Raw genomic sequence first — 13010 nt, 5'->3', positions numbered from 1 at the left:
ACCTTTCTGGTTAGAACCTTTTTTGGAAAGACAGATCTTCCAAAGCTGGTGGAGTTGCAACCTTTACCAAGGAACACCGTCAGTGCTCGGTTGTCTCCACCAAGTCTGTTCCCAAACAATTTAATTTGCTGGTTTTAAGCATTGCACTTTCAAATAGCTCTTTGTTGACTGTTGCTAAGTGTTATCATCAACCATCAGCACCGGCCTGTACCCTAAATGCCCTAAGCTCTCTCCTGGCCCCTTACACTAAGTCTGAATTTGTCCTGTTAGGTGACAAACTGGGACATGCTTATATTACCTGACCAAGTCCTAAAGCAATGGAACTCCCTAAATCTTTCTCAGATTATTACCAATCCCACAATGTTTGACTCCAAACACCCAGAAAAGGCTACTCTCCTTGACGTTATCCTCACAAATAATCCTAATAGGTATCAGTCTGGTGTTTTCTGTAATGACCATAGTGATCACTGTTTTACAGCCTGTGTTCAGAATGGCTGCTCAGCGAAACGACCTGTCCTGATTTGTCATTGGCGCTTGCTAAAAAACTTTAGTGAGAAAGCCTTCCTTCATGACCTGGCCTCTGTAAATTGGTATAGAATCACCTTGATCCCCTCTGTCGTATACTCTCGGACCTTCTTTTTTTATATTTTATATTGCCGCATGAATAACATTTGAATTAAAAACAGGTTCTGCCCCTGGTTCGACCGTGATCTGGCAAAGTTACTTCACCTCAAGAATTACATTTGGGGAAAGGCTGACTGGCTCTCGTTCAGGTAAATGAGAAATCTGGAAGGCCAAAGTTAGTTACTTTAAGGAGCAGGTCTTTCTCTGTGGGTCTAACCCCAATAAGTTTTGGAAAATGGTTAAATACCTGAAGAATAAACCCTTCTCCTCACAGCTGCCCATGTCCCTTTATGTTGATTATGTGGTTGTTAACGACAAGGGGCACATGGCTGAGCTCTTAAATCACCACTTCAGGATTCCTATTTGACTCAGCCATGCCTCCTTGCCTGTCCAACATTTCCTAATCTCCCTCTTTTCCCCCTGCCCTGCTACAAAGTTTCTCCCTGCAGGCGGTCACTGAGTCTGAGGTGCTAAAGGACCTCCTTAAACTTGACCCCCAAAAAACATCTGGGTCAGGTGGTTTAGACCCTTTCTTCTTTAAGGTTGCTGCCCCTATCATCAGCAAGCATATCTCTGACCTTTTTAACCTGTATATCCTCTCTTAGGAGGTTCCCATTGCTTGAACGGCAGCCACGATGTATCCTTTATTTGACGGGGGAGATCAAGCTCATCCTAATTTCTGGTGTATAGATCAATTTCTATTTTGCCCTGTTTGGAAAAAACTGTGAAGAAAAGTGTTGGAAAAAATCAACTGACTGTCTTTCTTGAGGTCTATAGTATTCTCTCTGGTATGCAATCTGGTTTCCGCTCAGGTTATGGATGTTTGACTGTAACTTTAAAGGTCCTAAATGATGTCACCATTGCTCTTGATTCTAAGCAATGTTGTGCTGCTAGTTTTATTGACTTGGCCGAAGCTTTTGATACAGTAGACCCTTCCATTCTTGTGGGCCGGCTAAGGAGTATTGGTGTCTCTGAGGGGTCTTTAGCCTGGTTTGCCAGCTACCTCTCTCAAACAGAGCAGTGTATAAAGTCTGAATATCTGCTGTCTCAGCCACTGCCTGTCACCAAGGGAGTACATCAAGGCTCAATCCTAGGCCCCATGCTCTTCTCAATTTACATCAACAACACAGTGGTTCTGTAGCTCAGTTGGTAGAGCATGGCGCTTGTAACGCCAGGGTAGTGGGTTCGATTCCCGGGACCACCCATACGTAGAATGTATGCACACATGACTGACTGTAAGTCGCTTTGGATAAAAGCGTCTGCTAAATGGCATATATTATTATTATTATATTATTATTATATTATAGCTGAGGCAGTAGGAAGCTCTCTCATCCATTTATATTCAGATGACACAGTCTTATACTCAGCTGGCCCCTCACTGGATTTTGTGTTAAATGCTCTACAACAAAGCTTGCTTAGTGTCCAACAAGCTTTCTCTGCCCTTAACCTTGTTCTGAACACCTCCAAAACAAAGGTAATGTGGTTTGGTAAAAAGAATGCCCCTCTCCTAACCGGTGGGATTGCTACCTCTGAGGTTTTAGAGCTAGAGGTAGTCACATCACACAAGTACTTGGGAGTAGGCTAAGGTTTACAGAGATGTAATTTATAGATCGACAGGTAAGGGTGCAGTCCAGCGACTAGACGTTCTTTACCATTCGACTATCAGATTTGCCACCAATGCTCCTTATAGGACACATCACTGCACTCTATACTCCTCTGTAAACTGGTCATCTCTGTATACCCGTCACAAGACCCACAGGTTGAAGCTTATTTATAAAACCCTCTTAGGCCTCACTCCCCCCTATCTGAGATACCTACTGCAGCCCTCATCCTCCACATGCAACACAAGTTCTGCCAGTCACATTCTGTTAAAGGTCCCCAAAGCACACATATCCCTGGGTCGCTCCTCTTTTCAGTTCACTGCAGCTAGCGACTGGAACGAGCTGCAACAAACACTCAAACTGGACAGTTTTATCTCCATCTCTTCATTCAAAGACTCAATCATGGACACTCTTACTGACAATTGTGGCTGCTTCACGTGATGTGTTGTTTTCTCTATCTTTTTGCCCTTTGTGCTGTTGTCTGTGCCCAATAATCTGTGTACCATGATTTGTGCTGCTACCATGTTGTGCTGCTGCCAAGTTATGTTGCTACCATGCTGTGTTGTCATCTTAGGTCTCTCTTTATGTAGTGGTGTGGTGTCTCTCTTGTCAGGATGTGTGTTTTGTCCGATATTTTTATTTTATTTTTACAGTTTTTGACCCCAAAACAACACTCTTGCAAAACAAAAACACTTACTTCAAAACTATTTGAACTCTTCTCAAAATTGTGTTTTTACATCAAAACTCTACACACAAACCATCAAATGATTAGCTCTTTATACACACCAACTACACACGGATGTGACAAATGTAAAACACTACTATCTTGTGTCTTTTGCATGTTCAGTGTGCTTTGGAGTCCACAGAAGTTTGTCATGGCACTCACGTACATGTATGTGCACAAATATATACAGTGTGTATGCATATTCAGTATATATTTACACTATAAACAGACATGCAAGCGGGGAAAAAATGTGATGTATTTCTTTCTCAAAACATTGTATTTTCATCCGGATTTCGGGATGAACAGTAACAGACAAAATAAATACAGTAGAAGATAAACAAATAGGCTTGTCCTTGTCCTCTTCCCCCTCGTCCTTATCCTCTTCCCCCTTGTCCTTGTCCTCCTCCTTTCCCTTGTCCTCATCCTTGTCCTTGTCCTCTTCCTCCTCCTTGTCCTCGTGCCCCTCATACTCTCACTCCTCTTCCTCTAACTCTCTCTCCAAAATTGGCCTCCATTGTGGTCCAAACCAAGAAAGCCAACCTGAAGCCTATTTATAGTACTCAAGCTCTGATTTCTAAGTGAAGAAAATAGCTATGTGTTTTCACACGTGAGCACTGGGTGTAGGCAATCGGTAAATGAGTGTGGCATTTGGAATAGCAGTTTCCCAAACGAAACACAAGGCCTGTTAGTTTTGAATGATGTGTCTAATGTAGAGAACTGTGTATAGTGTTTTTCAAAAATAGCAGAGATCAATGAGAGCAGTATCTACTATTAATATATCACAAGGTTCGTGAGGAGTGTCAGAAAAAAAAAGACTGTTAGTTACTTGGTGAAGAATCTCACATTGTAAGAAGTGTTCTCTAGTCTTGGGCTCTGGAGGCAGTAAAACATCCACTGAAATCACTACAGACACACAGACATTCACAGAGAGAATATTATCAGCATACCATAATATACATGTATAAAGTGATGACTATAGGACCTCTGATTGGTCTAAACTAGGTGTTCTGACACTATGTATTGTGTTAGTATTATTGTCAACTCACCTGTGGTGGAGATCTTGGTCCATTCTCCTTTAAGGAAGTCTTCTAGTTTCTCTCTGACATCAGAAACAGCCTTATTCACATCTCCAAAGTACCAAGGAGGGCAGATAACGATGCTGGGTAAGTCTGAAGAGACACTGGGACTGGAGAGGGACTGTTAACTGTTGAGAGAGAGAGTGGGAGAGAGAGAGCAGATAATTTACACAATGTTTTTGTGATAATTATTTTTGTATTAATGTCAGAAAACATGAATACTGATATGGAGAATAAAGTATAATTGACTAAATGCATACAGTTGAAGTCGGGAGTTTACATACACCTTAACCAAATACATTTAAACTAATTTTTGTATTTTATTTTTCACAATTCCTGACATTTAATCCTCGTAAAAAATCCCTGTTTTAGGTTAGTTAGGATCACCACTTTATTTTAAGAATGTAAAATGTCAGAATAATAGTAGAGTGTCACGCTTTGGTCTTAGTATTTTGTGTTTTCGTTATTTATTTGATCAGGCCAGGGTGTGACATGGGTTTATGTTATGGTGTGTTTTTGTATTGGGGTTTATAGGTATTGGGATTGCGGCTGAGTAGGGGTGTCTAGAGTAGGCTTGGCTGCCTGAGGCGGTTCTCAATCAGAGTCAGGTGATTCTCATTGTCTCTGATTGGGAACCATATTTAGGTAGCCTGGGTTTCACTGTGTATTTTGTGGGTGATTGTTCCTGTCTCTGTGTTAGTTGTCACCAGACAGACTGTATAGGTTTTCGCGTTGTTTTTGTATATATATTAGTTATTTCATGTATCGTAATTTTTTCATTAAAGAACATGAGTAACCACCACGCCGCATTTTGGTCCGACTCTCCTTCAACAGACGAACGCCGTTACATAGAGAGAATGATTTATTTCAGCTTTTCTTTCTTTCATCACATTCCCAGTGGTAACGGTTTTCTTCTGGTGAAAGAGAGGCGGACCAAAATGCAGCGTGGTGGTTATTCATGTTTAATTTATAAAGACACTATACATGAATGAACTAACAAAAACGTGCGAAAACCTAAACAGCCCTATCTGGTGCAAACACAGAGACAGGAACAATCACCCACAAAACCCAACACAAAACAGGCTACCTAAATATGGTTCCCAATCAGAGACAATGACTAACACCTGCCTCTGATTGAGAACCATATCAGGCCAAACATAGAAATAGACAAACCAGACACACAACATAGAATGCCCACCCAGCTCACGTCCTGACCAACACTAAAACAAGGAAAACACATGCGAACGATGGTCAGAACGTGACACAAAGTTTACATACACTCAATTAGTATTTGGTAGCATTGCCTTTAAATTGTTTAACTTGGGTCAAATGTTTTGGGTAGCCTTCCACAAGCTTCCCACAATACGTTGGGTGAATTTTGGCCCATTCCTCTTAACAGAGCTGGTGTCAGATTTATAGGCCTCCTTGCTCGCACACGCTTTTTCAGTTCTGCCTACACATTTTCTATAGGATTGAGGGGCTTTGTGATGGCTACTCCAATACCTTGACTTTGTTGTCCTTAAGCCATTTTGCCACAACTTTGGAAGTATGCTTGGGGTCATTGTCCATTTGGAAGACCCATTTGCGATCAAGATTTAACTTCCTGACTGATGTCTTGATGTTGCTTCAATATATCAACAATTTTCCTTCCTCATGACGCCATCTATTCTACTTAACATGGAGCCTTCTCTTCTCTCTTTGTTTCTGAGCTATGGAAGCTAAGGATTGACAAACCATGATATCAAAATTGTTTTAACCATGTTATGAGGCTATACAGTGTTGGTTTACATTTACAATGTTTAGCTTATATTTTGGGGTCTCTTGGAGTGTGACAGTTGAACTAAGCATATGCAATGCTGTCAAGGCAAAGGGTGGCAACTTTGAAGAACCTCAAATATAAAATACATTTAGATTTGTTTAACACATGATTCCATGTGTGTTATTTCATAGTTTTGAAGTCACAACTATTCTACAATGTAGAAAATAGTACAAATAAAGAAATTAGTAGGTGTGTCCAAACGTTTGACTGGTACTGTATATTTATATCCTCCTTCTAGGTGGACCCAACATCCTAACAGACAATACATCTCTGTTGCTTGTCAGGAACTTAATTGGATCCTCTCACTAGTACAGTCATGGCCACGCTTGATGCTAGAACCTTTGTGGGCTTGGAAGTGTGTGTGTGTAATAGGACTGTTCCTTCTCACTTCATCAGACCTGACCTCAAGCCGAATTCCTCACTCCTCCCTAATCCATGGCTGTCCTACCTTACCAGTGACTGAAACCAGACTGTTGCCCTTTGCCTCCCTCCTTAGGAGCCATACATTTAACAATACCATATTTTTTAGAGTGTAAACTTTGTGCACTCCCCCTTCCTCACTCAGTAACTTTCCATACACTTAGTTTTTATCCACCCTCCATTGACCCCAACCGATACATTCCTTATACATGTACAGTAATTGATATGTTCTAGTATGGTAACATGAATAAGTATATTTCAAGCTGGAAGCCAACATAGATTTCAGAAAATGAAACATTCCATTTCAAGGATAAATAATAATACAACTTATTCAAATGAACAAACAATCTTTTTTATTATTGTGAGCGAACCAGGTCCTTTGAGGTTGCTCTAAAGCGCAAAGGTGGAATAAACGAATCAGGAGCAGGTTTCCTTAAAATTGAACAAATTTCTCTACGGAGATCATTTTTTCCTCTTAAAACAATCCAACACAATCAAGGATGATCTCACAAGGAAAACACAAATCTTCTTCTTTACAATAACAAGGAACATAAAGAGTATCTTTAAATTATAACAGAAAAGACCACCTATACGATTAGTCTGTGAAAAAGTCCCTTCGGTTGGTGGTCCGGATCTGTGATTGCCGGTCCCAATAGGTAGTTTGTCCCCTTCTTCTCCCCTTCCCTTCCAAAAAGTACATTATCTTCTCTCTGCTGGTTCCCTCCTCTCCTCTCTGCTGGATCCCGCCTCTCTGCTGGTTCCCTCCTCTCCTCTCCTCTCTGCTGGTTCCCACCTCACCTCTTCTCTCCTCTCTGCTGGTTCCCTCCTCTCTGCTGGTTCCCACCTCACCTCTCCTCTCTGCTGGTTCCCTCCTCTCTCTTGTAGGGGAAATAGAATAGCTCATTAATACCGTCAGCTGCGCTTAATTGCCTCTGATCACCTTGACTCACATGTTGGGCTGGGCAACTGTCCGTGGGAGCAGCATGCCCTCTGGTGGTCCTTCCACATTATTGAGAAAAGATGTCAACACAGCAGTAATTTAGTTTAGACTTCATCAAAGAGAGAATAGATCAATATGAATGTGATTAAAACCTATACTAACAAAGATTCAATCCCTTCAAAAATAATTGTACATACCAGACTAAAAGAGAATTTACCATCATTCTAATATGGGGAACTCTGTAGTTTAATCTAGAGGCGAAATAAATCTTGTGGTTTACACAGCACAGCAGAATTATTTTGGTTCCCAACCCATATCCCATGATAGAGGAGTTTAGTGAACGTGGTTTGGACTCTGTGGAGGAGGGTCATTGTGTCAGAGATGCTGAAGAAGGTCAGAATACCTGCCTTGTGATCCAGGTTCACTCCTACACTGGAGGACTAAGGGCCTGATACTTTAGTCTCAACATTATTGTGTCTGAAACTATTACCATTACTAGAGCACTCTAAACTCCAAGATTTGTCATTGTATCCGAATCTGGAATCATTAACCATCCATATTCTACTTGTACTCCACCTCCCAGTAACAGCGTCCAGACAGACCCTCTCGACAAAGGACCTGACACCAACCAGTGAATCTGTCTGGATGGTCAGGATTTGGATCGTTAACAGCATTAACAACTGTCACCTTTCTGTTTTACTCAGACAGAGAGAGGGATTTCTGTGCTGTATTTGGGTCCAGTGTGAGCTGGAAGGAACCTGGGAGAAGAGCAGAGCAGAGACCAATGAGGGGAGTTAGAACAGTAAGTTAAGACACACACGGTACTGTATCTACCCTGTCTTTGTTTACAGCAGAGCAGAGATCAATGAGAGCAGTATCTACTATTGAAATATCACAAGGTTTGTGAATAGTGTCAGAAAAAAGAGACTGTTAGGTACTTGTAAGAGGCGTTGTAAGAAACATTCTCTAGTCTTGGGCTCTGGAGGCAGTAAAACATCCACTGAATTCACTACAAACACACAGACATTTACGGAGAGAGAGAATATTATCAGCATACCATATTGCACATGTATAAAGTGATGACTATAGGACCTCTGAGTTGTCTAAACTAGGTGTTCTTACACTATGTATTGTGTTAGTATTATTTTCAACTCACCTATGGTGGAGATCTTGGTCCATTCTCCTTTAAGGAAGTCTTCCAGTTTCTCTCTGACATCAGAAACAGCCTTATTCACATCTCCAAAGTACTGAAGAGGATGGATAACGATGCCGGGTAAGTCTGAAGAGACACTGGGACTGGAGAGAGACTGATAACTCTGTAGAGAGACAGAGAGAGTGTGAGAGAGAGAGAGTGAGAGAGAGCGAAAGAAGAGAGAGAAAGAGAGCTGATGACTGACACAATGTATTTCGTGATCATATGTTTTTTTAATGGATGTCAGAAAACATGAATACTGATATAACGAATAGAGTATAACTGACTAAATGTACAGTTTCACAATAAGTTAATTTCTGTATCACCTGTATCAAGGCAGTTTAGTTACCTGGAGGAAATGGATGTGATCCTCTGTGTGTGAGAGCTGCTCCAGCTCAGCGTTTCTCCTCCTCAGCTCAGCTATCTCCTGCTCCAGTTGCTCCAGGAGTCCATCAGCTTGACTCACTTGAGCCTTCTCCTGGTCTCTGATCAGCTCCTTCACCTCAGAGCACCTTCTCTCAATGGAGTGGATCAGCTCAGTAAAGATCCTATCACTGTCCTCCACTGCTGCCTGTGCAGAGTGCTGTTCAGGCACAAAGAGAGAAGAGAAGGCTCCATGTTAAGTCGAATACTTTTTCCCCAGGCCATTTTATTACAGAGGAATAAGGTTCTACCTAGAAGCCTTTTCATCTGAATAAGCTTTCTCACTGATGGTATCAGTCTAGCCACCCCAATGAAACCCAGGAACAATACAAGTACAATAAACAACAATCAAAATCATAGGTACAACCGACTGTAAGTGAACTCATGCAAAGAACAGATTCCCAATTACCCACAACCCAACCCTCCAGCAAAATGTACAACCTAGATGTTAAAGGGTTCTAGGTAGAAACCTTCATAGAGGCCCACATAAATACTATTCACTGATTGTACAAAACATTAAGAACACCTTAATATTGTGTTTCACTTGACCCCCCTCCCCTCCATTGCCCTCTGAACAGCCTTGGAACATGGACACTACAAGCTGTCGAAAGACTTCCACAGGGATGTGGCCCATGTTGTCTCCAATGCTTCCCACAGTTGGCTGCATATCCTTTGGGTGGTAGACCATTCTTCATACACACAGGAAACTGTTGAGCATGAAACACCCAGCAGCGTTGCAGTTCGTGACAAAACCCAGTGCACCTACAACCATACCCCGTTCAAATGCACTTCGATCTTTTTTCCTTCCCATTCACACACACAGTCCATGTCTCAATTGTCTCAAGGTTTAAAAATCCTTCTTTAACCTGTCTCCTCCCCTTCATCTACACTGACTGAAGTGGATTTCACAAGTGACATCAATGAGGGATCATAGCTTTCACCTGGATTCACCTGGTCAGTCTATATCATGGAAAGAGCAGGCATCCTTAATGTTTTGTACACTCAGTGTATGTTACCTCAGTTACCTCAAGTACCTCGTACCCCTGCACATTGACTGGGGACCGGTATTCCTTGTAATAGCCTCATTATTGTTATTTAATTGTGTTACTATATACTTTTTTTTAATAGTACAGTTTTCTTACTTTTTAACTCTGCATTGTTGGGAAAGTGTTCGTAGGTAAGAATTTCACTATGAAGTCTGCACCTGTTGTATTTGGCAAATGTGACAAATACAATTTTATTATTACTTACTACAGTGTTTTTGGGGGTAGATAATACTGAAGTATTCACAATAGTATTTCAGTATATTACAACATTTTATAGTAAGTACTACACATGATCGACAGATACTTGTGTTTAGTATAGTATTCTACAGTATACTACAGTTTCTATATAATGAAATGGTAAGTACTGTAATATTCTATCGTAAACTGTAGTATTTTTCATTCGGGGGTACTGGGTAGAACCCTTTCCAGAGGGTTCTACCTAGAATCATAAAGGGCCTAGAATCAGAAACGGTCCTACTTAAACAGGTTGAAGAACCCTTAATGGTTCCTTTTTATAAGAGTGTATTTCATCTCTGACTGGGAGCCCAGAGAGCCTGTTCCCCACAGTGAGTCTCTGTAGGATTGGAGAGTGTCTCCTCTCTCTCTGACTGGGAGCCCAGAGAGCCTGTTCCCCACAGTGAGTCTCTGTAGGATTGGAGAGTGTCTCCTCTCTCTCTGACTGGCTGACTGGAGGAGGGAAGTGAAATGGTGCATCTCCAGTCCTCTGGGCCAAGTTTGTCAAAAGTTATCTGATCGGATTTCGGAAATCGGATAGGATTAAATGTAATCAAAAAATGGAATAAAAAAATAAATAATAGCAATACAGAATCCAGATTATAATCCAGATTTTTTTTAAACTGGCCCCTGGTCAATAATACTTACCTTGAGAGACTCCACAGCCTGTTGGAGCTCCTTCAGCTCCTTCTCTCTCTCCTGGATTCTCTGCTGGAGCTTCTGCTGACTCATCCCCAGCTGACTCTATGGAGAAACACTGTTCATTGAGCTATCAAGATTTATTTGTCCAGTAGTGCAATAGTATAGTATTATGATATAGGGCCATAGAGAGTAGAGTTTCAATTGTAATAGAAGTCCCACTGCAAAATGATTTATCTATGTTGTTAGTTGAATTATTATGTTTCTTTACAGTACTCATATCATATAGTTTAAACAGAACTTTGGACTCAAAAGAAAATGATGGTGTGTGACAACAGCTAATGGTGATACATTTAGACAATGTTTTTCATGTAACTAATTATATGTGTTTATCTCATATTCAAACAGCTCTCCTGCTGTATATTTAATCATTTGTTTATCAGAGTCACCAACAAGTTATTCTGGTCTAACCTGTTTCTCAGTCCTCTCCGCTGCAGCTGACACTGTATCATGGCCTTTATGATCATCCACCATACACAGATAACAGATACAATTCTGATCGGTACGACAGTAAATCTTCAGCAGTTCGTCATGACAGGAGCAGATGTTCTCCTGTAGCTGTGTGGAAGCTTTGACCAGCTTGTGCTTCTTTAGTGCAGGGACACTATAGTGAGGCTGTAGGTGAGTCTTGCAGGAAGACACCAGACACACCAGACAGGACATGAGGGCTTTCTGCTTTCTAGTCCCAGTGCAGAAATCACATGCCACATCTCCAGGTCCAGCATAGCACAGATCAGGGGGAGCAGCCTGAAGTCCTGTCTTCTTCAGTTTCTCCACCACTTCAGCCAACATGTTATTCTTTCTCAGAGCAGGCCTTGGAGTGAAGGTCTGTCTGCACTGAGGACAGCTGTAGATCCCCTTCAGATCATCCTGATCCCAGCAGCCCTCAATACAGCTCCTACAGTAACTGTGTCCACAGGGAATAGCTACGGGCTCCTTCAGTAGATCCAGACAGACAGAACTAGAGAACTGGTCCTGGTCCAGCAGAACTGCCTGCTGAGCCATTTGGACGGTTGTTACTCACTTTCACGCGGACAAACGGCACCGAGATTCAGATAAGTTTTGTTTTCCCAGAAGAAAGTTTGTGGGAGGGGAGGGACTTCCTGGTTCTGCCAGAAGGTGGGGTTAGTTAGCGGGAGGGAGATAGAGGAATGTCGTCCGATGCAATAATGAATATCCTGTTGCCTCGGCTGGTTTACAGGTCTACGTTGCTTTGTGACATATACTTCTGCAGCTTGGGTTAGAATCCAGCCCACTGCTATTTCAACACACTTTCCTCCAGAGCCATATATTTAGAGAGGTAACAATTATTCTCAGGGGTTGCTCCAGTAACATGAATTGTGATCCTGGACTAAACATGAGGGCTTTCTGGTCGAAGCCTGAAGTCCCGTTTACTATATATTATCCAGATATAAATTTATACTTGATATTGAAACATAATGTAAAGTGAATGATTGATATACCTCTGTGTCCAGAATTCATTGTATACTATTGTGGGTATGACCATTATGTTTTGGTAGCCAATGTACAATGAACCATTAAAAGGTACATTGTGTTCCTAGTCCAAATGTGTTATTTTTCTGATGTCTACATTAGAGTTCACTAGATAAACTAAAGGGTACTAATGCAGGATGAGAAATAATGAAAACCATCACCATTTCAATGTCCATTTCTGGAGTTGTTATTCAAAATGAGAGGCAAATAGAGCTGTCTATGAATGTAGCATGTTTCTATACCTTTTAAAAAATACTGCGATTGTAAGAAGGGACAGATAAGATGCTATTTTGAGCTATTGAAAAGTTTAGTTCAATGTCCACTTGCAAATATCCTTTGATATGATGAATCAATGTGCATTGGCCATAGCCTGACCAATCACAGTCTCTCTTAAAAAGTACAGCTATGGAAACAGAACAGGACAAATGCCACGTCTTGTAAAAAACTCAGACCATGTTGTTTGGTTGTTTGTATAAAGTGCAGTAGACTGTCTTTCTCGGTTAACTTTAATATAAAATATTTCAAAGAATGAATCCAAAGTGAGGTCTTCTAGCTCGCTTATATTTTACTTAATGATCATGAATGAAATAAAATGGAGTAAACATTCACCTTGTGTCAGGGTAGACACGGCCCCCTGACACACACACACACACACACACACACACACACACACACACACACACACACACACACACACACACACACACACACACACACA

The 13010-nt window shown here is 41.3% G+C and overlaps 1 protein-coding gene across 1 annotated transcript; it reads right to left on the bottom strand.

Annotated features, from left to right (window-relative positions):
• Positions 1-6600: 6600 nt before the first annotated feature.
• On the bottom strand, positions 6601-11837 carry LOC118373508 (E3 ubiquitin/ISG15 ligase TRIM25-like). Its single transcript, XM_052505707.1, has 7 exons — positions 11210-11837; positions 10748-10843; positions 8746-8979; positions 8361-8520; positions 8143-8213; positions 7892-7962; positions 6601-7142 (listed from the first exon to the last, which is right to left on the bottom strand). Exons 1-7 carry the CDS (start codon positions 11801-11803, stop codon positions 6860-6862), a joined length of 1509 nt encoding a protein of 502 aa, XP_052361667.1. The 5' UTR covers positions 11804-11837; the 3' UTR covers positions 6601-6859.
• Between the last annotated feature and the right edge of the window lie 1173 nt (positions 11838-13010).

The sequence above is a fragment of the Oncorhynchus keta genome, chromosome 4 (assembly GCF_023373465.1).
Source record: "Oncorhynchus keta strain PuntledgeMale-10-30-2019 chromosome 4, Oket_V2, whole genome shotgun sequence".
Taxonomy (NCBI): Eukaryota; Metazoa; Chordata; class Actinopteri; order Salmoniformes; family Salmonidae; genus Oncorhynchus; species Oncorhynchus keta.
Note: the sequence above shows the minus strand (reverse complement) of the source record. Positions and strands in the feature narration are given on the sequence as shown.

Bases quoted from the DNA above. Each gene is read 5' to 3' on its own strand.
- LOC118373508 (XM_052505707.1), bottom strand. From the start codon at position 11,803: ATGGCTCAGCAGGCAGTTCTGCTGGACCAGGACCAGTTCTCTAGTTCT. The intron at 8,521-8,745 runs GTAACTAAACTG...GTCTCTCTACAG, and splicing joins ATCACATCCATTTCCTCCAG to AGTTATCAGTCTCTCTCCAG. The intron at 7,143-7,891 runs GTGACAGTTGTT...TTCCCCTACAAG, and splicing joins TGTCTGAGTAAAACAGAAAG to AGAGAGGAGGGAACCAGCAG.